The 27,537-nt window shown below is 41.8% G+C and overlaps 1 protein-coding gene across 1 annotated transcript; it reads right to left on the bottom strand.

Annotated features, from left to right (window-relative positions):
* Window positions 1-26: 26 nt before the first annotated feature.
* Window positions 27-20,671, bottom strand: LOC117455183 (oxysterol-binding protein-related protein 3-like). The gene is made up of 22 exons (XM_034094580.2): window positions 20,563-20,671; window positions 14,261-14,450; window positions 13,495-13,614; window positions 12,538-12,591; window positions 12,346-12,459; window positions 12,062-12,214; window positions 11,859-11,949; window positions 11,194-11,297; window positions 10,221-10,310; window positions 9,960-10,119; window positions 9,688-9,812; window positions 9,461-9,592; window positions 8,885-8,978; window positions 7,641-7,876; window positions 6,750-6,887; window positions 6,280-6,343; window positions 5,251-5,329; window positions 4,971-5,115; window positions 4,329-4,473; window positions 3,531-3,657; window positions 872-994; window positions 27-720 (listed from the first exon to the last, which is right to left on the bottom strand). Exons 2-22 carry the CDS (start codon window positions 14,321-14,323, stop codon window positions 624-626), a joined length of 2,454 nt encoding a protein of 817 aa, XP_033950471.1. The 5' UTR covers window positions 14,324-14,450; window positions 20,563-20,671; the 3' UTR covers window positions 27-623.
* Window positions 20,672-27,537: the final 6,866 nt, after the last annotated feature.

Here is a 27,537-nt window from a genome sequence, read left to right as displayed (position 1 = left end):
GTGCCTTATACATACAAAACAACACCTTGTCCATTCATTGTACAGTTTATTTTCTTCTTTGAACATGTAGTATTATTGCTTTTTGTCCTCAATGATTATCCACAGTCCTATGACAGTCATGACTCGTTCGAACAAGGCAGCGTACTGAAGAAAGGCTAAAGTCTTTCTTTTATAACTAAAACCTCTGATTAGCTTCTGGCTTTAGTCATAAAACAACCCTCAGGTCCTGATGCTGACTCCTCCAGCCCTGGTCCTCTCCAGTGAGGTCCACATATACTGACATCATCCAAATCCTTTTTTCGGAATAAAAGTGTTTATGCATAACTGCAACAGCAGTTGATTGAGTGAGGCACTGCAATAAAAAAGGCACTTTGGTAAATGCTGAGATGCAAAGTAACACGATATGTAGATGTTGTAGATTACAGTTATGATAATGAGAGGAGAAACTATTTTAACAGAAACAACACCAACAGACGATCTGCTCGGTCCAGAAGAGGAAGCAGGAAGTCCCTTAGGTTTGCGTTACCATGACATGGAGTGATGCATGTTAACCAGGTCAGGACACTTGGAGCCTGCTCTCAGTTCAGTTTTCTTTCAGTTGTATACCGCCCTCCCTCCCTAGGTCACCACAACACAGGGAAGTCCGTTTTACTGAAGCCCGGGTCTCTGCGAATCTCCCAGTACGAGTTGTTGCTCACCCACGTGTCATTGTTAGACTTCCTGCCAAACACAACAAAAGGATTTTCCTAAGAACAAGTAGGTTGAATAACTTGTTCACACAGGATATTGCTCGCATTCGGCTGACGTAATGCCCGAAGCAAGAAACAACAACAACACCTTGATGCACGCAGATAAGAAATGATCAACATACTTGAAAAAGCGTGGCTGGTGGCTCATGTTGTTTTCCTGCAGCACTTTCCTCCTCTCTCTCTGGAGCTGCTCTATCCTCTGCTTCTGCTCCTCGGCTCCTTCTGTGTTCCCCTCCTCCAACAGCCTGGACCAAGGACACAAAGACAGTGACTCAGGATAGAAGATAACATCACATTATATTTCGTTTAGCTCACGTTTTTATCTAAAGACATTTACAATAACTGCAGTAGGGCTGACACATGTATCAACATTTGATCGGGCTTAAGCAATGTTCATATCGCAGGAAGCACAATATTTGTAAAAGGCGAAATGTGGTAAAATACCATTTTAAATGAAGTATCGTGGAGCTGCAGCAATATCCTGCCCTATAACCAGGGGTGCACATAACTTGTTTGCCCTGGTTCTCAAAGGAGCACCTGGAGATGTGGCTTCGTGCACATCCTTAAAATGAAATACACCATAACTTTTGAGGGGGTCTTGACTTTATGTGCCAGACACACGGCACAGAACACACAGAGGTGAACACAGAACACACACGCAGAGGTGAACACAAGACAACATTAGCACGAGCAGTAATCCTACAAGCTGTCATCACTACCCTCCTGACTGTTCTCCTCACTGTCTTCCTCTCCGTCAGACACGGTAGCTGATGATGTAGGCCTACTACTTCCTCTCTGGTTGAGTCTGCGATTAGCTGCTTGCATCCACAAGTCAACAGCTGGGTTTGGGTCGAAAGTCTCTGTTGTCATCTTAGACAAGTGGATGTAATCAAATAAGTATGTGAACATAACCAATAACCTACCATAGCCAATAACAAATGAATGTAACTTATTTTATTTGTGTTGTTCATTCATATCTTATTTTACCGAGTTAACATTTATTTATGCTTTTTTTTTTATCTCTCCAGTTTTAAAGGATATTTGTGGTTACTGTCCTATAGTATACATTGGAATGATTTCAAACCTGTTTATCCCAATAATTATAAAGGAGTGCCTTGGAAATAAGTGTTTACATAAATTGTGACCAAACCGTTTGAACTTAGACTAAAGTGAACTATCTAAACACTCAGAGTCCTTTACCTCACTGAGCTGTAGCATCAGCCTCTCAGTCTGACTGGAGAGGACTCTCCCTCCACATCATTGTAGAAACATCTTCTTCTTATATCCGTTAGAGCAGCTAGCACCAGATGCTAATAACAACAGCGCCGGTACCGGTGCACCCTCCCTCTCTCCCACGCTCACTCGCACTTTGGCTGTGAGCTGCGGGCGACAGATAAGCCAACATCCCCCATTTTCATCACTTACAGCGCCCATCGTACAGGGCAAATTAAACGTGTAACCGGGGTGAAAAGGGTGTTACATTTACTTAATTATGAATATTGTTACATCAAGGCCCAAAATTAGGATGAGCCCCAACGGTCAAATGTTTTTTTCCCTCCCAGAACTGCCAGTGCAGCGCCTCCCCAGATCTGGCGCACTAGGGGAACATCTATAACACCAGTGCGACTGGCCGGCCCTGAGTTCATATGCAACTCGCATATATATCTCTCTCTCTCTCTCTCTCTCTCTTTCTCTCTCTCTCTCTCTCTTCCCCTCTCTCTCTCTCTCTCTCTCTCTCTCTCTCTCTCTCTCTCTCTCTCTCTCTCTCTCTCTCTCTCTCTCTCTTCCCCTCTCTTCCCCTCTCTCTCTCTCTCTCTCTCTCTCAATGTTGGTACGCAAATGCGCCTTTTTTCAAATGACCCGGTGCTCTTTTTTTGGCGGAGGTGCGCATGCGCACCAGTTATGTGCAGCCCTGCCTATAAAGTATACTCTACTACAGACTGAAGAAATCATATCTGTTTGGTACAGAGCATCATCATTTCTTTTATGCACGTCATGCCCACCAAAATCAAAATAATCGCATTTAGTTATGTTTCCCAAATTGTGCAGCAAGATACAAACTCAGACAGAAACCTTAAAATACCTTAGCTTCCATTAAGCCACACTTTTTAAGAACCGAGACATTTTGTTACGTTTCTTGTGCAGTCGGATAGCAAACAGAAACATTTTGTTTGCGACTCTGGTTAGGTTAGTATTTTTTGCAGTGGTCTTTCAGTTCCTATGTCAATAAAGTTACTAAATGTCCTCACTTAACACTTGAGGGTTAAAAAAAAAGGCGTTTTCTGTACCAGACAGTTTAACTCTTCATAGGAAGAAAAGCAAACAGGTATTACGGAGAATATTAACAATAGCACCTTTCTGCTCAAAACGTTTCTGGAACTATGGAACCAGAGGAACTCTAACATGTTTTCACATGTAAAAACAACAACATATTAGTAACCCTGCTGTTTACTGTCACACTTTGATGTTTAATGTAATTGATCCGACAGAAACTAAATTCAGCTCCAGGTTTATTTCCTGAAAAAGGTTCTCAGCATCTCGGGAAAGTCGCTTCAGTGGAAACACTCTAAAGAGCTCTGTTCCTGGTACTCCATGACAGCGTGACAGTCAGCCGGCCTTTTATCATTTACACCTTGGGTTTTCCAAAGGTTTTAGCTTCATGAGAAATGTGTGCTTGAGTACTTGAGTACTTAAGAGCAGTTCTTGAGTAAATGCGTATAGTTACTTTCCATAACTGAGGAAATCATAGTATAAACACTGCAGATGGATGAAGATGCCAACCTCTGGTCCGGCCTGAAGCGTGTGTCTGTGGAGGGCAGCAGGGGTCTCAGGTTGGAGTCCAGCTCGTTTAACTCCACTGCAAACTGGGTGAAGCCGTAGTACTGGTCTTGCTCCACTGGCATGGGGTCTACACACAAACACAAATGTACAGTTAAACTAGGGCTGAACGATTCATTGATTTGAAATCACGATTTGAAATTATGCGATTATCAAATCACAAAGCCTGTGATTTTTTAAAACTTTTTTTACATATATATATATATTTTTTATTCTTGTGTGTCAGTCATCCACACCAATCAGAAGTGCTGTGCTCCACATGTACCAGCCATTGTTAACCAATCAGAAGTGGCCCATGATAGAAGGTGGTCCAAATGGCTTCCAATGGAGCTTTGCTAGATGGTTTGGTGAACCATCTGAGTCAGGTTAGCACTGCTCCATCACATGTTTCTATCGCAGGGTGAGTCTTAAACTGAAGCTTGACTTTAAAGCAACCCAACGGAAGTTTCATGTAAGTTTAGTTCTTTCACTCGTAGCTCGGGCTGCGGGGGTGCTCGAGACGGGAGCATGTTGATGCGACCTTCCTAGCCGGAGTTATGGCCACATTTTACAATAAACTTCCGTTGGGTCGCTAAAAAACAAATATCGCAAATCGAATCGCAATCGCAATGTTTGTCAGAAGAGTCGCAATTAGATTTTTGCCCAAAATCGTGCAGCCCTAAGTTAAACTCAGTTTTGTGTTCCTGTAGTGCCTTGATGTTAAAACGTTATATCTGACTTTCTTCGGGACCAATCACTCACTTGATCTCCAGATACACGTGGCAGAAGGCGGGTCTCCTTGAAAAACTGATTCGTGCCATTTTCCAAAGACGGAGTGAACTACTTTTCCATTTGAATCCGTAATCACGCCTTCTATCTCGTTAACTGTGGAGCTCCAAGATCTTGCCTGGATAAAGAAAAGGAAATTGTTAGCATTTTTTTACATAAAGAAATATATGACATCAAATGAGCGCAGACATGTGACACCCATGTGATTAATACCGTAGGATTGATGTCATGTTTACAGAGGGTTGGATCCAGTCTGCCTCATTTTGCATACTTCAATTGTGATTCCTATACAGCAGAGGGCGCCATTTGTTTGCCTTGATAGTGCTAATGGGGGAGCTATATTTGACTAGGCAGCACTGCAGTAATCTTTTAGAGGAGCAGATATATGTGTGTGTTCAAAAGGAGGATGTAAGGTGCTTACAGCCACGCACCTGTGATGATAACTGACACTTGTGTGAATGTGACTCATACTAAGAGGGGAGAACCAACAGTAATAGTTTGTTGGGTACAATGAGGTACAGCATGTCGCTACGATGGAACTACACTGAACAGGAACAACTACCTTTCCTCTAAAAGCACATCAAAACTGTGATGTAAACATCTGTGTTTCCTAACCTTGACGAATGTGACTTTACACTGACAGGCGTCACTGTTGATATTTTTGATGGACATCTCTCCGTAATGTTCGATCCAGCGCTGGCCGCTCAGGATGTTATGGATGCAGGACGTGACTTTGTTCCATTCATAGTGGTCCCCAAACCTGGAGAAATCAAACACATGCTGGACTTAATACAGGTCGTCTCATTTGCTGTACAGCGTATACTGAAACTAATTACTATGATGTTCATGTAAACACCTTTCAAACACGCAATGAGTTAAAGGTTCAAGGACTTACGCAGGTAGTGTGACATGTGTGGTCCCCATGGGAACAATTTCCATGGATTTGCCCCAGAACTTATTTTTCCATCGAACATCTAAAAGAAACAGGTTGTAAGAATTACAAGGTAAGTGCGAGTGATAATGAACATTGCCATATTGTCATAATCGAACACGGCAAAAGTCAACTGAATAGTTTGATTTTGAGTTTTAGGATAAGGTCACATTATAATCTGCACAGTAATTTCTTATACTGTATGGATATCATGCACATCAGGAGTGGAGAGTAACAGCAATCACCAAGGCAACGTGAGGAAAGAAGTTGTCAAACTGCCCAAAAAACATTTGCATTTTCATATTATTTAACCCTTTATGTCACTAGGTCTTTTAACCAACTTCAGTCCTGACCATCTCTATCAAATATTCATTCGGTCTCAGAACTTCAACGTTTTCAAAGACAGTTTGTTTACATTATTTTAAAAGAAAATAGAAAAATACAGAAATGTCTGTTTACTAAATGCTAGGTGGATTTTCTTTCAGTCTTGGAAATGTCAATGATTAGCAACAACATTGATTTGTATGCTTTTTTAAGTGCAGCAAACCAGAAAAATAATCATATGCAACAGGGAGAAAGTGGCTCAAGCTCGTGGAAAACATTACAGATTAAAGCCAGGGCTTAAAAATCCTGAATAATAATAGAATGCATGGTTTCATGCTGTAAGGTTGGAAGAATGTGGCTTAAGGGCTTTCAATGGGGATATTTCTTCCATAAGAGTCTGTATGTTAGCTACACACTTTATTACAGACATATCATAGGAGCTGAAGTAAAAAAAAACTCAACCCATGGTACAGTATGCCATATAAATTAAAAGGGCAAACAAAGTTAGAAATGTACACCCAACACATGTCCCTAGTGAGGCATATTGGTTAAACTTGACCACAACAGCAGGTCTCGCTGAAAAGCAAAAAGGTGTGGTGGCAGTGTAATCTACGTATAAGCCCAGACAGAAATGAGATGTTCATTCCATAAAGGCTCGTTCCAGCTCACCTTGCCAAAAGGTGAAGTTCCTTGAATCAGAGTGACATGCTGACACAGGCGGGTGATGACTCACCTGGGAAACATAGAGGATGAGATAAAGGAATATTATCAAATGCTCTACAACAGAAGTTGTTACATGAATCATTAAAAAACAAAAAGTGTGAGAAGTGAAACCTATAATGTTCTTTTCCCCAATGATAAACCATAGCTACCTTTATTCAAAGAGATTACTTTAAAAACACACAAGACCACCTAAGAGACAAATGGCAAGTCAGTGCAGGACGTCTCACTAAATCCAATCTAGTAGCAAACTATGTCAAGCAAAGAAGTCTTGGGAATTGTTTTGAACAGTAACAGGGAGAGGACAGAAGACCTCCATTTAATGTTCATTGCATTCAAACTACTGTATGTGAAATCAACTGAAAGTCGCCCATCATACAGTGAGTCATGTGTGTGTTTTAGACCCCGTGATCTCTTACCTGCTCAGCTATAAACCTGTAGTTTTTATCAGGTCTGTCACACTCGTATGTCTCTCCCAGGAGGGGGTTGAAGGGTTTACTTCCTGCTCGATGGTAGGTGGAGGCATATGCAGATATTGCAAATGTTGCAACATACACCTGCACGGAAAGTCAGTGGGGATGAAGTAAAGTTGTTACGCGTGTATTCAAAGTATTGGCATATTTGCTACATAAGGTTGTGAACATGACTGTGTGAACATGCATGAGTGTGAAACCACCAACTTTGTTTACATGGGACTATAGACATATACTGTAAGGACACTCACACACTGTGTTGGAGTCAGTGTTAATACATGATTTTAGTGAGAGGTATTTGTGCATGTATAGTTAATAATTATTATTTGATATACTATGTGCAGCACTTGATGTACATTTCACTACAAATGAGAGTAAAATACTATAGATAAAAAACCTTCTAATCGGACACAAGAAGATACAAATAATTAAAAGGCTTCTAGCTTGTAAGAATAAAATATTGATTAAAGCGAAAAGAAGCGCTCACAAAGCAGAAGTCGGACATTAGAGTAGTTTTAAAAAAGCTCTGGAGCTTTGAAACATATTTCTATATCTATATTTTGCTACATTGATGTTCATATTTGTTCCCACTTCCTTTCAATTATTGCATTTCCACCGTTAAGTAGAACATGTTTTAATATTGCAGGATGAATTTATCAAGTGACAAAACGGAACACTACGCAAATACCTGTAATAAAAAAATGTAGTGCCAATCTTATAGTGGACCTATTTTTTACATGCGTTGTGTAATATGCATGTACATGAAACGCTTTAATGTGGGGATTGGTGAATGCTTAAATGGCTCCATCTAGCTCTTGCAGGTGTTTCTCTCCTCACCATGCGCTGGAAGGGGTCCTGGGTCTGGTTGGCGGTGTCCAGCAGCTCGCTGTACTCCAGCTCCTCACACAGCCTCTGCAGGGTGTTGAGCGGCTCGTTGAGCTGCACTGGCATGGCCACTTTGGAGAGGTCCTTCCCGATGTTGTTCTTCAGGATGTTCCACAGGCTCACGGTGCTGGTGGGGCTGGTAGACGGCAGCGTGGAGCGACGGCGAGCCTGGGTCACCACGCTGCTAACTACAGGGGAGAAAGGTGGAGATCATACTGGTTCGATCATTTAGATATAGTTATTAAAAACCAGTGAGACGGAGCATGTGAGAGAATGGGAGAGACGTCGATGCTTGGTTGTGGTATTTTCTAAAACTAGTTGCGGTAAAATCTTTGATGTTCAGAACACATTTGATTGGTGTGACATGATGATTTATTTAAACCTTAAAAAAAAAAAAAAACAGTCTGACACTGTTTGAACTGTGAATTCTTGAGCACATTTAGATACAAAAAGTACGTACATCAGTACCATAGCAGCCCACTAGATGCCGCTCCGAGGACCACCAGAGAAATGTGGGTGTATTAGGAGATACTCAAACTGTTTGCCTGAATGAGTGTTCTTTTCATATTTTTGAGGAAGAAAATGGCTAAATTGAATTTTTCCAAAAAAACAACTATTCACACAAATTTTTCAGTCCCTTTCCAACATGACTCATAACACTCGCATATCACTTCTCAAACTTGATAAAAGACGAATACAGTAGAGATAAAACAACCAGTCATTTCATTTCCATGAACCCCATTCTCTGTTTTCTATACCACAATCAAACCAATATTTCTATTTGCAACTGAACAATGCAATTACATTTAAGTTTTGTTACCTGAACAATGCAATTACATTTAAGTTTTGTTACCTGAAGGCAAATGTTTCAGCAGTGAAAACCTAAAAACGAGCACCATCTGCAGCACTGAATTAATGATGCCTGTACACGGATGCTTTGTCACAAACAGCATAAGGCAGCATCGTAAACTATGTTCAACACATTCCCTGAAGTGGAAGTGAGCAAATTCTACGATTCCAGACATTCATAATTCATTGATGCCAACACTCTTTAAGAAATAAACCCACAGAGGCTGAGTCACATAAGCTCTGCCCATCTTGGAAAGATTAAGGTCTTTTTGAACTCTCACCGTCTTTCCCTCTGTTAAGAGAGTTAACACACAGACAGATGCACGCCTTGTTACTGTATAATGTACCAGAGTTGTGTCTCTCACTGCCTCCCTCGTTGCTGTAGGTATCCATGGAGACGCTGTCACTGATATCACTGATGTACGAGTCATCATCGGACACCTGGAGGTAGAAAATCAATGCAGAAGGTCAAAATGTGGTCATTTAAATAAGAAAGAAAACATGCACCCAGTGTAAAGTCTGTTTGTTGTGACCAACTGGTAAAGTGGTTCAAATACAAAAAGGTTGTTGAAACTTGTTGCTAATTTGAGCAGGTCTGAGGGTAATACAACACAGATTACACACTGCTCACCCTTAATTAGCCTTACACTTGATTAATTTGATCAATAATGCCAAAACAAATAGTTAATCTTATCTATTAAAGTGGACAATCTTGATAAAGTGTAATTTATAAAAGAAAAAAATGCTATTTTCTGTTCCTATATTCTAAAACATTAATATAAACAAACAAAACAAGTCATGTACAGACATGGATGGACATTTTTCCCAGTTTTTGAATTTTTCTGGACAAAACAACAAGTCTTTTAATAAAACAATTAATCTGACTTGAAGCATAAAGGGTAACGTAGTAGCTAGTGTCTCACCTCATTCTCAGAGGAGGAAGAGGAGAGGAGGTACTCCTGAGCATCGAAGAACTCCGATATGGACTCTGGGATAGACCCTTTGCTCTCATTGGACACCTGGTGGACTAAGGAGTGGGAGCCTCCTGGACAATCCTGGTGAAAATAAGAAGTATGTTGAGAGAAGCTGTGATTGGTGTTGGCCATTTGGGGTGTAACTGTGAAAAAGCATGATTTGTAACCACACTCACCGAGGCAAAGCTGGTCTTCAGGCCGATGACCTGCGCCGGCTGTGGGGCCTGCAGGTCGATGGTGTGCCTCAGTCTGTCTCTCTCCGCTACCAGGGAACCAAAGGCCGATTTCAGTGTGGTGTGGACTGCAGAGAAGAAAGAGCCAGGCAGAGGAACTGTTGGACAGTTGTCATGGAAACTATCCTACCATATAGACAAAAAAAAGCATGTTGTTCTATCTAATGTAAAAGCCTCTTCTGAGCAGACTAGCAGACGTCACAGCAGGCACCCACTGTTGCTGGCCAGCCTGCAGAAGTCCTCCTGAAGGCGGGACCCATCTGTAGGCGAGTCTGGGGATTCGGGAGAGATCTCCGGTGCGTTTGCCTCCGTGGTGGAGAGATTGGGATTAGAGGCGTGGAGACGAGGGGATTGGGAGGAGATGCAGCTTGGGACCTGGTGGACAAAATCAGAGAAAAGGTGAATTGCTGTAAACCATAATTTATCCACACTGTTGAATGATTTCAAAAAAGGTTTCTTAAAATCTGGAGATGTACCTGTAGTGTGACTTTGGGTTCTTTGCCATTGTTTTTGGATCGCCATCTCCTTGGCCTCTTCTCTTTTTTGGGCATGTCATAATTAGACGCCTGTGGGACCAAAGGAAACAGACATTAGGGCTTATATTACTAGATGAGTAAGATACTTATTTGACTTCTTACTCACTGGGAACATGAGCAATGTTTATGTTACACCCACAAAGTTTGCTAAAGCATATTCATTAAATAGGTAACACTGTATATTAAGGTACACAAATTAACCATCAACTAGTTGTTAATTAACATGCATATTAGCAGTATATTGGCTCTTTATTAGTCATTATAAAACACTTATTAATGCCTTATTCTACATGACCATATGCTACCAGTAATAAGCCATTAGTTGAGAGTTTTTCCTCAATAACCCTCTAATTTGTGCTTATTTATTACAAGTAAGGAAGTTGTTGAACATGAGTTTTGGTCTTAATATGCTCTGCTCAATATGGGCCTAATAAGGCAGCAGTAGCACAAGAATAGTAATTCTCCCATAATAACACTTAACAAATATGATCTATTCTTATGTAACAAGACATGAAACTATAAGTGTTAATTAAGAGTCCCGAGTCAGCGTTTTTAATCAAATACATTTGTGGTCAAATATCTCTAGTAGCTTTCTGTTCCGTATATTCTTACATGCACAGCCATGGCTCGGTAAATAGTATACAAACAAAGTGTGTCAGACCGAGCTGCTAAACGCTATTCCAGTTAGGATAGCGGGGGGGGACAAAATGATGTATCAAGAGAACGGCAGCGGCGAGGGACAGTACATCCGGCACATGCTAACGTTCTGCCGCAGTGTTGACGGGAGGGGTGTATTGGTTTTGGATTTGAGTTCAAATATCAATCTGTCTCCAGGATAGCGGACTCCACCTTTAAAACAAAGAACACCTCAACATGGTATGATGACTAACTTATTATGTGTGCCTGGGCTTACTTGTAGTGCACTGATGGCGGGGGCGGAGTAAGTGCGGTGGAGGACCTCCATGCTCTTCAGCAGCAGATTGAGCTCCAGCAGGTACGATTCACATTCCTCCAAGTCTGAGGGAAGGAGAGGTTACTCTTAGATGACAGACTGTGGGCATGCAGAGATACATAAAACCATTTCAAACGATGTATTGAACTGAGACTTGTTGTAAAGGGTCATTTCTGAACAGGTTTTTGTGTTTAAGTGACAATTATTCTTGAAATGGGTTCAATACTAGAGAGCTAAGCGTCAATGTGGAATGACCCAAGTGATTACATCCCAAAACGTCTCTTAAAAGTGTTTTTGCCAACGACAGGCTGATGGTGTTTGCGTGATCCAGTCGGTTTGTTATTGTGTCATGTGCCCTTTTGCCGGGAGACAATGGTGGGGATGTGAATGGGAGATGGAGAGAGGAGTGCCGGTGTTGTCAGAGTTTGTAGTGTTTGAGTACACAAAGCGTAGCCTAGTGTATTCTAAAAGAATTTCAGTGTCATGGCTGGATATTTAGGTGATTTTGACAATGTGGATGTTACGCAATATTTCATAAAAGGGACATCCTTGACTTAGTTAGACACAATAAAAGGAGCCACCTGAGAATGTGTGAAGTAAGTGGGCAGAGAGAAACATAAACCAACCTTTGCAGCATTTGTTCATGTCTTCTGAGGAGTGGAGCCAAGAACTGACCTTAGCCTGGTGGACCGACGCCTGCTTAGTCAGAGTAGCCCTCTGTTTCAAAGAGACAGACGAGAGAGCACGAGGCATTGCCAGCGTCACATAACAACATCCGTACCGTGTGAAATCCAAGGGAGCAGCAATGTTTTCTAGAATTTGCACTTACTTTTCTGAGGGAATCACTGAGAGAGGGGGAGGAGGAGGCGTGGGGGTTGAAGAGGTGCCTCTCATGGGGGTACATGGCAATCTCGTTCTGCCGAAATACGCGGTGATGACGCATCTTTGACACCCACTCCTCAAAAAGCTCGGGAGACTTCACCTGGGTGCCATAAAGTCAAATTAGGAGCAATATGTTGAGTGTCTTTGAAAAGAGACGCAGCACGTAGGCGCCGAGACGTTCGAGTATATCTGTGACTCATAATGAATTCACCATAATCGTTCTGGATTTACCTTTAAGTGATAGATGTTGTTCTCCGTGTCCAGGTCGATGCACATGGCTTTCTTTTTGATCGACATGACCGAGAGGCCGACGTCAATGCAGCCGTGAAGCTTTCCCTTCTTCATCTGCAAACATAACAATGTGTTATCTTGCGTCTTTGTTTTGTGGAAATGCAAGAATATAGTCTTGATGATGACACTTACATCAGGTCCGCGCTTCGCATACTTCAAGATGCCTTTCTCCAACACGAAGTATCTCTAATTGGGAAACAAATCAATCATGTTTATTCAGAGTTTTCAGTTCTCGACCTTGAATTATAGGTTTATTGAACTCTTAGGTTTTGGGTACCCTGTGTGCTTTTATTTTATCCCATGTTTTATTGTGTTTTTAGCACTTCTTAACACGTGGCTTGTGCAGTCATTTCTTATTTTATGATTCCTATGATGTTTTAATGTTTACACAATAGTTAAAAACACTAATAAAAAAAGCTATGCAGACACTGTTGTGGACCTGTAACCGTGAACAGCAGCAGTTAAAGAAGTGATCAGCAGTGACCACATAAAACAGCTTACAAGCACACTTTGTTCTCCAGTTTTTACAGTGAACACTTGCACACTGATAAAGCACTTTGAGAGTACTTGAACATATTCTCTATTTAAGTGTCTTTTCAATCCAAGGCAGAACTTCCCAGGTATGCACGAACACACAGAAGAGGGGGAGGAAGATGAGTCAGGGTTACGGTATAATCGGCGGGGAATAAAAAGAATGGAAAGAAGGAAGAATACATCATAATGGTGAAGAGGAGGAACTCTGGAAATAGCTGGAGGTATTTAAAGAAAGCAGGTCAGAACTTAGACATCATCTTTAAAAAGCGTAATTGCTGAATTTCCTTATTTTAAAAAACAAACAATGAATACACTAAAGAATCTAAATCAAAAGAAGTCTGCTGTGTCCAGAAAACCATTTGCCTAACCCTAACCCCACATCTCTGACAATCTCCCAGCTGTGGCTCACTATCTGACACCCTTTGCATCGAAAATAGCTCTTTGATTGAACAAAAGGCGGCGGGGGGGGGGGGGGGGGGGGGGGGCGTTGTATAATAAGACGTGTTACAATGCAATCACTGACTCGGGCTTCGACAGGGTTGCCGAGGGGCTCACCTTATGCCACCCCTTCATGGGCCACTTCCTCCTCTTGAGCAGGAAGCCCTCCTGTCTGTCGGGCTCCTGCATGCTGGCAGGAACCCCTCCACGGAGCCCCTCCACGATCTCCCAGCTGTCCTGGAGGGAGACACGGGAGCAATACCGTATGAGTTACACGGGCATTTCCTCTGACAGAAGAGAGGTGTAACACAGTCTCCACATGTAAACAATACACATCATCCTCACAGACACCATTTAGGCTTAATCATGTTGTGACTGCGTTACTGGTTAGTGTAAATACAGTGTTATTCATGTGTTTATTGGCATTCATCGGAATATTTTAATGTTTGTTCACTGAAAACAACAATGGCTACATTTCGACTGTTTTATATTGATTATTAACTAGATCTGCAAGAATTAGCCGATAAAAAGTAATCATTTCATATTTTGATAACTGTAATATGTCATTCAAAATGGCAGAACATTTGTTTTAGCCTCTTAAATATAGAGATTGTCTGCTTTATATCATATTAAAGTGTAAAAACAATATATCCCCTTTGACGAAGTAGGATGTCCGTTTTTCATTTTCTGACAAAACGATAATTCAGGTAGAAAATGGTGATTACAAATGGTTTAGAAGCAGACCTATAGAGAACAAACAGGCACACTTTAAAACACGCATAAGAAGTGTTAATATTTGACCTGCTTCGGTATTAGCCGAAGAGCTTTTTGTAATCGCAGCGAAAACTCATATTCTCTACAGTAAAGTAGCACACACGCATACCTGGTTACTGTCGTGCTTAGAGGAGCCGCTGCTGTCACTGTGAGTGGGCGACGACGACGTCATCTTTCTGGGACTGAACCGCTTTCTGCCCACCGTTGTTTTGTTACTGTGGAAACCGCAGCAGCAGAGATCACAGCAGAGCCGCCAGGAGCATCACTCTGACCTTTGAAGGCCAACGAAGCAGTCAGCACTGCGGAGAAAGGTGGGAAACAAACTGATGTCAGAGCAGCGCTAAGGTAGCAGCGTGCAGGACGACACAGGTCCAATCAGAGCGGAATCACTTACTCATTGAGCGTCTGACTAACTGTGAACAGCCGTATTGAGGATAGAGAAATCCCCTAAGTCCAAAGTAACTTGGTTTAAGGAAGCAAGAGACAAATATCCAAAATAAACACATGAGGCTGATAATTCTTTATCATGAGCTGTGACGCACTCGTAGATCAGGGTTCAACTTGCACCTTGTGTTCTCAATGATGTCTGCCTTTTTGTGGACTCTGATACTTTTGAGTACACACACAACTCACATATATGTTTACAGTCAGCATTCATCCCTGTGGCAGTGCCATACAAGTGCGCTGATCAAAGGCCTTCGTGTAAAAAAAGCATGTGATCATCAGGAAAATAGCAATACATTCCCCATGGAGTAGGGATGCACCACTCCACACCATTAGCATCATACTTTTAAGGTAACATCAGTTAGAGTTGGGCGATATGGCGGTACACAGTATACCGCGATGGTAGATTTCTGTCCATCGGAAGAGATTCAGCGATACTCAAATGAGTAAACCATGCAACATTTGATATTGTTTTCGTATTACAAAGAATTCAGGCTGGATTTGTTTTGCTCCAACTGGTCACAAGTAACTCTTCAGAACATTTCTAACACAAATAAAAGATTATTTTAACATCATCAACATCTTGATTTAATGTTCATTTTAAACAATATGAAACAGATCGGTACAAAGACATACATGTACTGAATTATTATCTATTAAAATAATTGTTTCCAATACAATGTCGGCCATTTGTCACCGATTCCTAATCCAGCGATATGATCAGTCTCTCTAAGGCGAGTGCGCAGAGCATCCTACAAGTGAGGTCATCATTGAAATAAACAAAAGGGTTATAACTCCAGACAGGCTACTTGTTTCGATGTGCCAGACAAAGCTACCACGTTAACACAGAGATGTCTAACACAAAGCGTTCACCCTTGGCCAGTCTCACATGGAACTTCCTCCTCCTTCTGCATCAGCATTGTGGAGTTGATTGTGAATGTTTCTTTCATGTGTGTTGATCAAATGCTGTGTTTGAAGCTCTGCCTTGAGGTTTCGTATGTTAAGCTAGTTCTAATTTATCTTTATGAAAACATCATAATTCAAAACCACCTGCGATGAAAACACATTCCCAATTTGCTTTGCACATATAAAGAGTTTTGCATTGTGCCTCTCCAGATAACAGATAGTCTGCGCTGTGCATGTTAATGGTTGCATGGGATAAGCAGGGAACGCCGTCTTCTCACTCGAGTGTAACATTCATTCCTCTCCTCGCCACAAAGGACAACCAACCTGGGTGTGTGTTTTATTGCCACTCCCTTTTTATGAGTATACTGTCATAGCCTAGCCTCGGGCGTGTTTATCAACATGTGAACAGGGCACGTCGCGGTCTGTTTGCTTTGTGTGTAGACGCAAAATCTTGGATTTTTTTAAGTGTGCAGCATGCTACATCCTCTGCAAACGGTCTAGTGGTTTGTGTGCATGTGTGCGTGTGTGTGTGTTCAGTAGTTCCCCAAGGCCCCGCTCACAGTCAGTACCATGCCATTGCCCAGGACGTGAGTCATCAACAGGAAAGAATGTGCTCCGTGCTTCGATACCCCCGACACACCATAACACACAGCTAGCTACGGTCAACACTGGGCTAAAAGCAGCCTGAAACACATGGGCGGCCCACTTTCTTCACAGCTCCGGAGCACAGACTAAAAGTACAGACAACATATTTTGAGAAGGCTTGAATTGATAGACTTGGAGGGCTCGGATTAGCTCATCAAGTTGTTGGGTTCACACTTTTCAGGCTGTGACATGTCTGGCGTCTCCAGCTGCCACTGAAGCATCTTCTCAAATCAAGTTCAGGAATTTGCACTGAACACAATTTATTTTGGCTTTCAACAACAAACGGTGCATCTATACATAAAACATTATGTATGGGGATGTGTGTAGGAGCTCAGGGCATGGGTGGTACATTTCCAGCTTTGACTGCATTTGAAGAATACAACTAGATTATTACCTTTGCATAACACGCCGTCCTCTATTCCTCAGCCGTTTCACATTTACACAACTCCGCAGCAAAGTTTGCAGAAAAACACTTCCCTTTGAGCAAAAACCTCCACTGCATCTGTGCACATATTTCGATTTGAAGTGTCACTACCTCTCGACACTTCCTCACTTCAAAAGCTTCCATGAAAGCTGTGTATTAGTCTATCTGCTACAGATGAACTGCAAAATGTGTGAGTGAAGCTGGGCCATGTCAGTCCCTGAACATCCCACCGAGTGCCCTACTTACCTCCAGTGAGTGATTACTGTAGCATTGTACACCGCCGAGCCACCTGCACTGTAAGACTAGAAGTGCTTGCCTTTAGTCTTACGTAATGGTAGTCAATCATTAATAGCACAACACCTTGTAAATGATCTGTTAAGATGAAAAAGGGGTCATTCTCACGGCAATGCCACGGAGTCACAAGCTCCAATAAGGGAATACAAGGTAAAAGGTGATGGTTTTTGTGTTTTCTTTCTTTAACAAGTGTCAGCATTCATGGGATCAGCTGATGGAAGAAAGGAAGTGATTAGCCGATTCAAATGAGTAAGGTTTTGTCAGGATGTATGAAAGTCTGACAACAGTGAGACGCCACAAGGTCACGTGTTGGTCCAACAACAAACCTGTAGAAAGCCGATTAACCTTTTGTACGAACGCTCTTCTGTAGCGTATTGTCTTATTCACTGCACTAAAGGAACGTACCAATAAGGATTCAATGGTCATATGCATAAAAGCTAGTTGTGGCAATGGAAGTCTTGAGGCTCCTCCAACAATTTAACATAACATATACTTATACATACAAGAGATAAAATAGTGCTGAAGACAAAATGAAATACTGTACATTAGAAAACGTGTTATTCTTCTGAATCCCAGTAACCAACAAACTGCCAACCACACTAACCACTGTTGCTTCCTCAAAGCTTTCACATGTCAAACTTTGTTCACAAGAGTGCATGCACTTCAGGAATGCTGCTATTAAAAAGGCATTGTTCAAATAAACTCAAACAATGTCCAACAAGTCATTAAGTAGGCCTGCATCATAGCTACAGCCTACAGGTGACACGTAATGTGTGTTTACAGAAAACCCTGAGGCTTTCATACAGCAGAGCCTCATCTGTTGTATCCATGACAGGTTCTGAAGACAAGTGAAGCCTGAGGAATCGTCAGGCTGGAGTCTCCAGTCCTGGCATCACAAACACACAGACATTGACTTAGCAGCCAATCCATCTGCTTTTCCCCGTTCACATTCTCGCAACAGCAGGACTGCCATTAACCTGACAGTGCACATAGTTGTATATCCTCTCCATTGCGGGCGGCAAAAAGGTCCTCACAGATGGACCATATGTGACTTTACCTCCAATAGAGCGTCTTCCGGTAAAGCTTCTTCACAGAATCACTGAGTTAAAGCTGTGCGTGATCCGCTGATTATCAAACTGAGAGCCGGCTTAAAATAGTCTCACATCTGGCAATATTACCCGGCTGTTAAGAAATGGATGCTGTGCAGCATATGGTTTTGCATTGGATGTTGGCAGTAGCACTCTGCTTATCTGACCTGTGACATGCCTTAACATAATGTTTCCTCTGACGTAACATGATGCGTGCGTGTTCTGTATTCAGGCAGAGAATAACTCATTTAGGCAGCAGCGAGTGATCAAAGAGGTTCAAATCAGCCTCAATATGCCATTCAGCAGCCAGATATTTCCATGTGCACTCAAAGAGAGAGAAGAACAAGCTTCAGAGCAAGCATTCTCATTTATTCTTGACCGATGTATTTTTGCAAAGCTGCATCCCAAAAGACGTCTCTTCTTGGTCTATTTCCTGCTGAGACAACAGACACTTTGTGTTACTGCTCAATCACAGGGTTGCTATGGATACTAAAAAACACAAGGCAAATGCAAGAGTATATTCAGTTTGTTTGTTCTTTCGGGAAAATCTGAGGGCATAACACATGGGGCTATTTATAGAACCTTTGCCGTTACCAGCAGGAACACGATTTCACACGAGTGTCAGCTGGAAGTAGGACACAGCATCCTATAACCTTATAAAACCATGAGTTCACAGGCGGGCTATTCTCTGAGTGGCCACTTGGTGTGATAGTCCAAGCAGGAATGCTGTGTATGGACCAGCTTTTAAGTGGGTGTTGTGCAAAGGAGAGTGACATAGAGATAACTCGGTGAGTCACGACAGCCATGCTGGATGTTCACGCCCAGAAATGTTGCAGCAGGAATAAACATTTTGGGCTGGACTGCAATCAGCTGACTGAAAGACTTCATTGATCCATGTGTTGCAATCCTCTGTTGGATCCAGATCACCAAGTTCAGAGGGGAAAGCCTGGAACAGCGCCCCCTAAAGACACACAGGATTCATGGCAGATACAACACAAGGGTCTTTAACCCAGATTGTGGGTTTGCAATGCAGCCTTTTAATACTTCTACTCTTCCTAGGGCTGCAACTTGTGTGCATCTTCATTTCAAAACAAAGCTGGAGTTCATTTTCTGATTATTGGTTAAGGATCACTCGGTCTTTAAAGTGTCAGTCATATCAGAAATTCCCAAAGCCCTTTCTGACAACCTCAGTGTCTGATTTTTCCAACAATCCAAAACACAATTGTATTCAGTTGAATATGGTATGAACTTTTTGATTAATCAACTAATTGTTTCATCTGCTAGATTAGAGGAATAACTCGTTCATATAAAAGGCTTTTGATGAGTATAGACATTTTATTTAAAGCAATTTTGATATTCTCCCTCATTTTTGTCTGTAATGTAGAAATCTACAGCATATATCAATATCTGTCTACACATCTATATATATCTTTATTTATACCATTTGTTGAACCAGCCTCCTCTCAGTTTAGACACTTCAGGGCTTTATAGATTTCTTTAACACTAGCTTGGGTCCTGTGCTGGCAATGTGTGCCAACAGGCAGTCAATGAATGGCACGTAGATAGTGATGCCATCTCCACTCATGCATACAATGATCCTGTTTGGACTAAGAGGTGTAAAGCCAAGTATTGATATACAGTATGATAACAACAAAGCCCTTAAGCGTCACAAAAGCCTAAAGTGAAACCCCTGAATGGCTAATGCCGATTATTTTATTCATTATTGGAGAGGGATACAACAGACAATTATTTATTATCATTTAAAAAAATCATTGTCCATTACACATTTCTAAGTTCTAAAATGAAATCTTCAAATATCTTGTATTTTCTTAAATTACTATGAATTAACTATAACATGTGTGCCCTGTTAAGCTTTTGTCAATCGACAAATGGAAAATCGAGTAATCATTTCAGCTCTATCAGTGAGTGTGGCCTGCAGGTACACATACTGTACTCTGTACTGTATGTGTAGTTCAAGCACAGGATATTGTATACTGTCCTATATAAAAACACTTAGCATTGCTATAATGTAAATGAATGAACATGTCAATGAATATCTCTTCAAATCCTACCAGCATAGCAAAAGAACAGCCCTAATTGGCTACAATGTCAATATTTACCATTAACACACTAAATAAAAGCAGTAACAATAGTGTGCTTGTGCTGGGGATGATGTCAGCACTGTAACCGATGCAGATTGGTTAAATTAAAAAGTCATTAATGGGGATACACTCCACGGGGAGAAACCACAGGTGTCCCGTGCTGCTCAGTTCCTGTTGCCAACAGCCAACACAGCAATTCAAAGTTGTCAGCCCAGACAAAATGTACTATATATCCCATGTGGTCGTGAACCCCTGCGCTCACACACAGCCTCAATGAAACCCAACCGGCACATCAAACAGGAGATACACGGACGCTTTAACGCACCAATTTAGCTCCAAATGTCACGAGGAAGTCCATTAATAATTCTATCGAGAGCGATATTTGACAACTAAAGCCACGACAGGAGTCAACTCTCCCGCTCACTATAAACGGAAGCTATACATTAAGGGGAGAAACACAGACATGGTTCCACGCGAGTTATGAGTATTATTTAAAGAATATACTTACGGTTCTGTGGCGAAAGCTAAAGCATCCTATCCTGATAGTAGAGACATACGGTACCTGACTTTGGGCTACTGCTCCTCGTTACAATGCCGGAGCTATGTGGAGGAGGAGGGCTCTGCTCTGTGGGCAGGAGTGACTGACGTTCGTCTGAGCCCATCACAATCCAGGAAAGACACCCGGGGGCGGGTTTAAAGAATGCGCGGACACTTTTTTGAACGTACCATAGAGTGACGTAGGCAGATATGTCAAAGACAGGACAATACAATCGAGGTGAAAGTTTGGTGATAAACAATGATGTGGCAGGTAAACTCCAGCTATTCGTGAATTCATGACAATACACGAGTTAATGAGTGTGTTTATGTATATGTGCTTTATGTTTGTTACCCCCATTCATAGACGGTTTGGTTTCGGTCATTTTGGCATCAATTACAAGCTTGCTTTATATTTCACTGTGCCTTGAAGTCGAAAAACAGGCTGTTAGATTAAAAGATATGAGGCCCATTTCGCCCCGGGCCCTTAATCGTTGACCCCAGCAACTACATAGTTCAGTCAGGTTTAAAGAAACGTCAGAACATGTGTATAGGTTAGAACAACTGGCTAAAGATGCCTTTCTTCTTCAATAACGAAAGCGTAGCTTAAAAAGTAAATAATATAAACACAACTTTCTAAAAACGCTTAATCCTTATTCACAATCAAACAAATGTAAAGACTAATCACTAATACAAAATTGAGAGTAACATGATAATTTGAGTGAGCATGAGAAGTTTCTGTTTACAAAGCTGAGATACAACAATACAATCCATGAAGTGTTGATCTTTTCCCATTAAAATCCTTTCCAGAGGCTATTTGATTAACGATAATACAATCGTTGATTGTTTGTTGATTCAACAAGGTTGTCAAAAGAGATGGTCAGGTGTATTCTAATGAAATGTTAATTAAGTGACAACTCTGAAAATAAAAGTCCACTTCGTAGCTTCGGGGGTCAAATAAGTCATACTCCATCATGTAACTAACAACCAATAAAAATGACATTATTATTACCCTTTATTTTTGGAAAGGCCATAGAACAAGCTTCCTTTGTCAAGACACCCTCATTATAATACAATATAGTCAAACAGTTTTACAGTTAAGACAATGGAAGTTATAATATGCATTGCGAAATGTTTACAAAAAACAGGGCAAGGACATCGAGATAAGGTACAAGATCAACTCAAAGAAAACATTCACAATGCTCAATGTCAATCAAAGGGGGTTTAAATTGATTGAAAGGGATTAGCTTGACAAAGCCTATTAAAAAGCCAGTTTTCCAATCCCAGTATTAATGTAGATAAAAAAGTTGCTGTTCTTTCTCACTACCATAAATTACCACCCTACATTGTAGTACAATAAACAATAATGCGTTGTAAAGCCATCCTAAGATATTTCACGATTATATTATTAATCATCAAAGAATAAGGAAGAAATGGATATTAAAATGATCATTAAATAGCTTTTTATGTCTGAACAATGCTCCAAAACCTAAATATATTCAGTTTGTTATGACTTATCGATGTATGACTATTATGACTGAGACAAAGAACTACAGGGGCTGTTTGGTGATTTGGCTTGAGCAATGACTCGGCGATTAATTGTAACATTTTTCCAGTAACCGACTGATGAATCCTCTAACCTGTTGAGGATTGTAGGACACGTTTTGATCCTGCGTAAAAGCCAGTAGATGGGGAGATACAGTATTTCACAATAATCAGTCTGATGCTTGTCCTCAGACATTCTGGTTGCAAAAGATAGCTTTAACCACAAGTGCTGTTTGCTGGAACGATGAGTAAGTGAGAGAAGTTGTGTGATTGCAACCAGACAGGGTGAGCATGTGGGTGAAGGACTGAGCATGTGTTTATGTGTTTCTATTTCATATCCGTCAGTTTTAAAGCTCCTAACGTCTTTCGCCAAGAAAAAAGCTTTGCTAAGTCGACCTCTACTGCCCTTGTTTCTCTCCGAACCACCTTCATTCCTTGGATTTGTTTACCCAACAAAACAAATTCCCTCCTTTGCATGGTCATGACTCTGTCACTTCCTGCCTGGGCTTATTTCTATGGCAACAGAAGGCAGGGAAAACATCAAATGAGGGAGAAAAATGTAGTAGAAAGGGAGAGTTAGAGCTGGGTGTGGCCAGAAACTCTGAACCGACAAAACTAATGACTATGTTTTTGGAGTTTAAAGGAATCCTGGCACTGAGAGAAAACGGAAGTTGTTAGCTGACGTGCCAAAGCGGGATGTTGGACGGGGAATACACAGAAATAATAGATTATCAGTGTTTGTATCACAGACTTTTCCATTGTCAAACCCAGTTGGAATCCCATGTTCTTATAGTCCACAAGGGAACACACCCTGGCATGCCTGACACGTGCCACACACATTCACATTTTCCACTATTAGCACATCTTATGGGGTTGATGGAGAACTGACAGCGAGACCTTCATAAATAACACAATGTAATGTAAGCTGAAACGTGATACTTGCAAGTGTGTGCGTGTGTGTGTGTGTGGCAGTATAGCTATTCACATCCCTTATCATCTTACTGTCATTTACAGTGCACACAGGCAGATTATGTAAGACAGTGTCATCTGTAGGTTATATTTGGTTACTGCAGTACTGGTGGTGTCAGTGACCTCATGTTCTGTTTAACAAAGAGACAAAGAGCATGGACTGCAGGGAGATCCCCGTGCTGTTTGAACGGCAGAAGAAGGTCTTTCATTTTCTAAGCTCTGTGCAATCTGACTTTAAGTGTAAAGGGGGGAAATGAAGAGAGACATCACCCTTGAACCAGAGAACCTCTCTCAGAAGTTTAAGTGCCCTTTAGCAAGACTGACAAGGTCCCTGTTCTATATCTGAACATGACCTCTGACCCTATTAACCCTCAAGGGGGCTTGAGTTTAGTGCTGTGATTTTTCTTGGCGAGGGTCCATTATTTTCTATTGATTAAACAAACTAAATATACCTTGGTAATTAGTGAGATTTTGTTATCTTTGGACGGAGTCAGGCCAGCTGTTTCCCGCATCTTTCTCCCCCTGTGCACTCCACATGTTCAGTAGTCTAACTTAGCCTTTAAGCTAACCTTCCTTTGCAGTAGATGTTGTGGAATCACTCTTCCCAACTCCCAGCAAGAAAGAAAACATTTCCAACTCTTAACATTTAGCTTTAAGATGATATGATGATCCCGATGCTGTCCTTTAGATATCAGTTTATCCTGTGATGTTGTGGTGCATACAAAGAAAATCCCGTTAGCATTGGGTTAACCCTAACCCCAAATGAATTGCCATACAATAAACCTGGAGTCTTGAGGCCCTCTGAGTTGCCCTCTTTACCTGGTTGGTAAGTCGGAAAAAAATACGTTTCTCAGTATGAATCAGCATTACTGTATCACTGCTGTTGCCCCTAGTGCTAAAATGTTCCATGTCTGCAGAGGGCGATGTTGCACAGAAGCAATGCAGCGTGGGGCTTCGACAGAGACGGGACAGCTGCAGTTCAGATGTCTCAGCTCAGATTTATTAACTGATGACTTTGTTTTAATGGCTCTTAAAGCCCACATTTTGTTTTGAAGTCTAGTTTGTGACTATAGTTTTGCATTATGCTTGCTTGAGTGACGCTAATCCCAGACTTTATGTGCATCTGAGTGTTTTGTGTTTACTTTCGTGCCAGCCTATCACAGTTTCCAGGGTGCTTGAGTTCCTGGGTATGAGTGTTATCTTGTGTTCAGCTCAGTGATCTTAAGGCATTACATTGTCCCGAGGTCATTATGTGATTGAGGCTGATTATGTGCATGTAGACAGTTTCTATCAAACTCAGTAGATCAAAGGGTTACACACACACACACACACACACACACACACACACACACACACACACACACACACACACACACACACACACACACACACACACACACACACACACACACACACACACACACACACACACGCACACTATCCTTTACACTGCTCTCCTTATTCCTCTATCTCCCCCTCCACTCTCTCCACCATTTCAACGAGGCAATAGCATGCTCTCTAATTTTTTCCAGATGTCAAGTACCTCCCTTCCCTTCCTTCATTTCTAACTCTCACAGGGTCGACTGAAAACCCGGAACGTTTTGCCCTCCTTTCCCCGCTCCCCCCTTCCCCTCCTCCTCTCTTTCTCTCTCCCCCGGCTCATTCGACATGTTGGTTGCAATGACAAAACATGACCTCTTCGGAGGTCAGACAGGAGAGGCTCGAGCTCTCCCAAAGCAGAAAGGAATGTCTAAGCAAATGTGTTTCCCACATTGCATGGTGAGATCGTGCAATCAGACGTTCGATCGGCGCTGTATTTCAGTGCCAGCTGTTTGTGAAATGCTCTTTTGCTTTGAATTTGATGAGATTTGTATTTTTTTACCAGCACCTTTCTTTAAGTTGCTGCAGCTGGAGTCTGTCTCGTCCATTTTTCCCTCCATCGTGCGCTTCTCGCTTACTTCCTGCTATGGGAACCACTTGGGGGTGTGTGCACAGGGATGTGAAGGGTTACAGGCATGGGGCCCATGTGTTCCCGCCACTCTTATTCACTTTTATACATTAAGTTGCACCTAAAATGTGTCTGCATCGTCTTAAATCTCTTCGTCCTGTTACACAGAGGGGATATAATCTATTTCACCATCTCCCTCTTAAGTGCATAAACACACTCCGTCATCCACTCACAAACATATACAGGCACGCACACACCGTTAATACGAGTAAGCATGGACGAGATCCATGATTCCCGGCTAAAGCACTTAACGATCCCAGCAGCTGTTGCTCATGTAAACTCTCTCTCTCTCACACACACACACACACACACACACACACACACACACACACACACACACACACACACACACACACACACACACACACACACACACACACACACAGTCCCACCTCCTCATCGCCTCTTCTCCTTTCCTTTGTCTCGCTCTCATTTCTTTATCCTTGCATATCGGTTCTCTAAGGCAACTATGACTTCAAATATAGACTTCACACAAAGAAACGCATACATGCTCCTAAACAAGCAAAAGTGCACACACACAGATGTGTACAAGTGAGCCTACACATGCTCTCTAACTTTTCCACACACAGGGACAATCTGTTATCTGTTTGGACGATTTGCTATTGATTAAAGGGCTGTTGGAAGAGTAATCTGGGGAACAAAGCATGTTCATTGTGGCCCATCCTTCCCGCTGATTACTATGATAGAGCCCGGATACGTGCTAGTTTCAAGCGGTGTTATGTTACCAGGACGTGTCCCATACGGGTTGTGTGTCTCTCATGCATGGTAGGCCCTGAGGGAAAAGTGAGCCGCTGTGATCCCTGCATTCTGACGTACAATGGGATGCACATGTTTCCACTGGCACAACTTCCTGCAGGTTTGTGACTCTGTGAGAGGCTCACGGTCTGTCCTGCTGGCTGCAAGTGTTTCATGTGATTGTGAAGTCCTGTGTGCAAGAATGTCTTAGTACTACATGTGTACTAATATGCATTCTCTGCCACAGCAAGATGCAGCATTTTACCTTTTTTTACATTTTAGCCTTGTTGCAATTTAACACTACTAAATGTATTTGAAGGTCTGGATTGGTATTTGACTGAAAACACGTGTATTAACATCCATTAAAGTATATAATAGTTGACATTTTCATTTAATTTCAAACCTTTATTTAGACAGATAGGTCCCTTGAGATCATGGATCTCTTTTACAAGGGAGACCTGCATTTCTTAGGAAATGTGTTTATTTGTATTATTACAGACTGTTTGATGAGTAGATGTATATGATCTTGTGTGTGGTATGAAACTACAGTCAGGAGATGGTTAGCTTAGCTTAGCATATAGACAAGAAAAAGGGCCAGCTTGCATGGCCTGGAGACTCTGGTTGTGTTTGAAATTGCAAACTCATGTGTTGCATTCTACATACTCAAACAGTATATACTGAATAATGGCTACTCAATGAATGATTCAGTATTCCATTTCCTGCAGACTGTTCACACTGACTGTATCATTATGAGGTTACTGGTCCGAGCAACCTTTGAATACAAAATGTTCATCAGTAATCAACATGACGTCTTCTACGAGTTTAAATACTTTTTTTATAAAAAAAAAAAAAGATTTCTCCCTTCACGCACGGGCACACCAACACTCCTCTGTCTCTGTCCCTCATTCGTGGATAAGCTGTTTCAACTGCTAAAGCCTATAGAGAAATGTAACACTGCTCGGTGACCTACATACACTGCAGCTTCATCTCATTTACATGCACACACAAACTCACCTGCACTGACCTGGTTTTTCCAAACATACTTTGGCACACACAGAAGTGTTTAGTCTTGTGAAACAGGCACACTCATATACAAGCCCTGCGCTCTGTGTTGGAGTTTCTCCCACACATACACACTCTTTTCCTCTGCAGAGGGACTGAAATGTCATATGGCCGGCTGATTGGACAGCGAGAGGCCCTCTGCGGGGAGAGGGAGGTGATGAAACGATGGGCTGAAAGTCTGCAGCCTTTTGTTTGCAGGCACAGTGGCAGGCAGCTCTATACGGGTCCTCAAGGCTGCCTATTGTGCCAGAACATTTCTCAACTGGGTCAGAAGACTTTTTCCCCACACAACTATCTCTGTCTGCATCGGTCTAACATTGCACTCACTTCCCCCTCGTCTGATCCCCTGCTCCCACCCAATGCAGATTGTTTCCATCTTTTATTCTATTAGTCTCATTTACACACTAAACTCTCCCTGTAATGAATCCTACACCCTAATCCTATTTCAAAAGATATGTCAACGTGAAGCTCAAGTTTCTTCGTAATGCTCAGTTAGAGCTAACCTGTGGTGATGAAATATTTTGTGTATTCCTTTCAGCTCTGACACAGACCAGGTGACTGCCATAAAACTAACTGGACTGGTCCCTAAGTGTCTGAGTCCAAATCTCT

The sequence above is a fragment of the Pseudochaenichthys georgianus genome, chromosome 11 (assembly GCF_902827115.2).
Source record: "Pseudochaenichthys georgianus chromosome 11, fPseGeo1.2, whole genome shotgun sequence".
In the NCBI taxonomy this organism is placed as follows: Eukaryota; Metazoa; Chordata; class Actinopteri; order Perciformes; family Channichthyidae; genus Pseudochaenichthys; species Pseudochaenichthys georgianus.
This window is presented reverse-complemented; position numbering and strand designations above follow the sequence as displayed.

Bases quoted from the DNA above. Each gene is read 5' to 3' on its own strand.
- LOC117455183 (XM_034094580.2), bottom strand. From the start codon at position 14,323: ATGACGTCGTCGTCGCCCACTCACAGTGACAGCAGCGGCTCCTCTAAG. The intron at 7,877-8,884 runs GTACATTATACA...TCTCCCCTGTAG, and splicing joins CAGTGAGAGACACAACTCTG to TTAGCAGCGTGGTGACCCAG. The intron at 5,116-5,250 runs GTAAGTCCTTGA...TGATTTCTCCAG, and splicing joins ACACATGTCACACTACCTGC to GTTTGGGGACCACTATGAAT.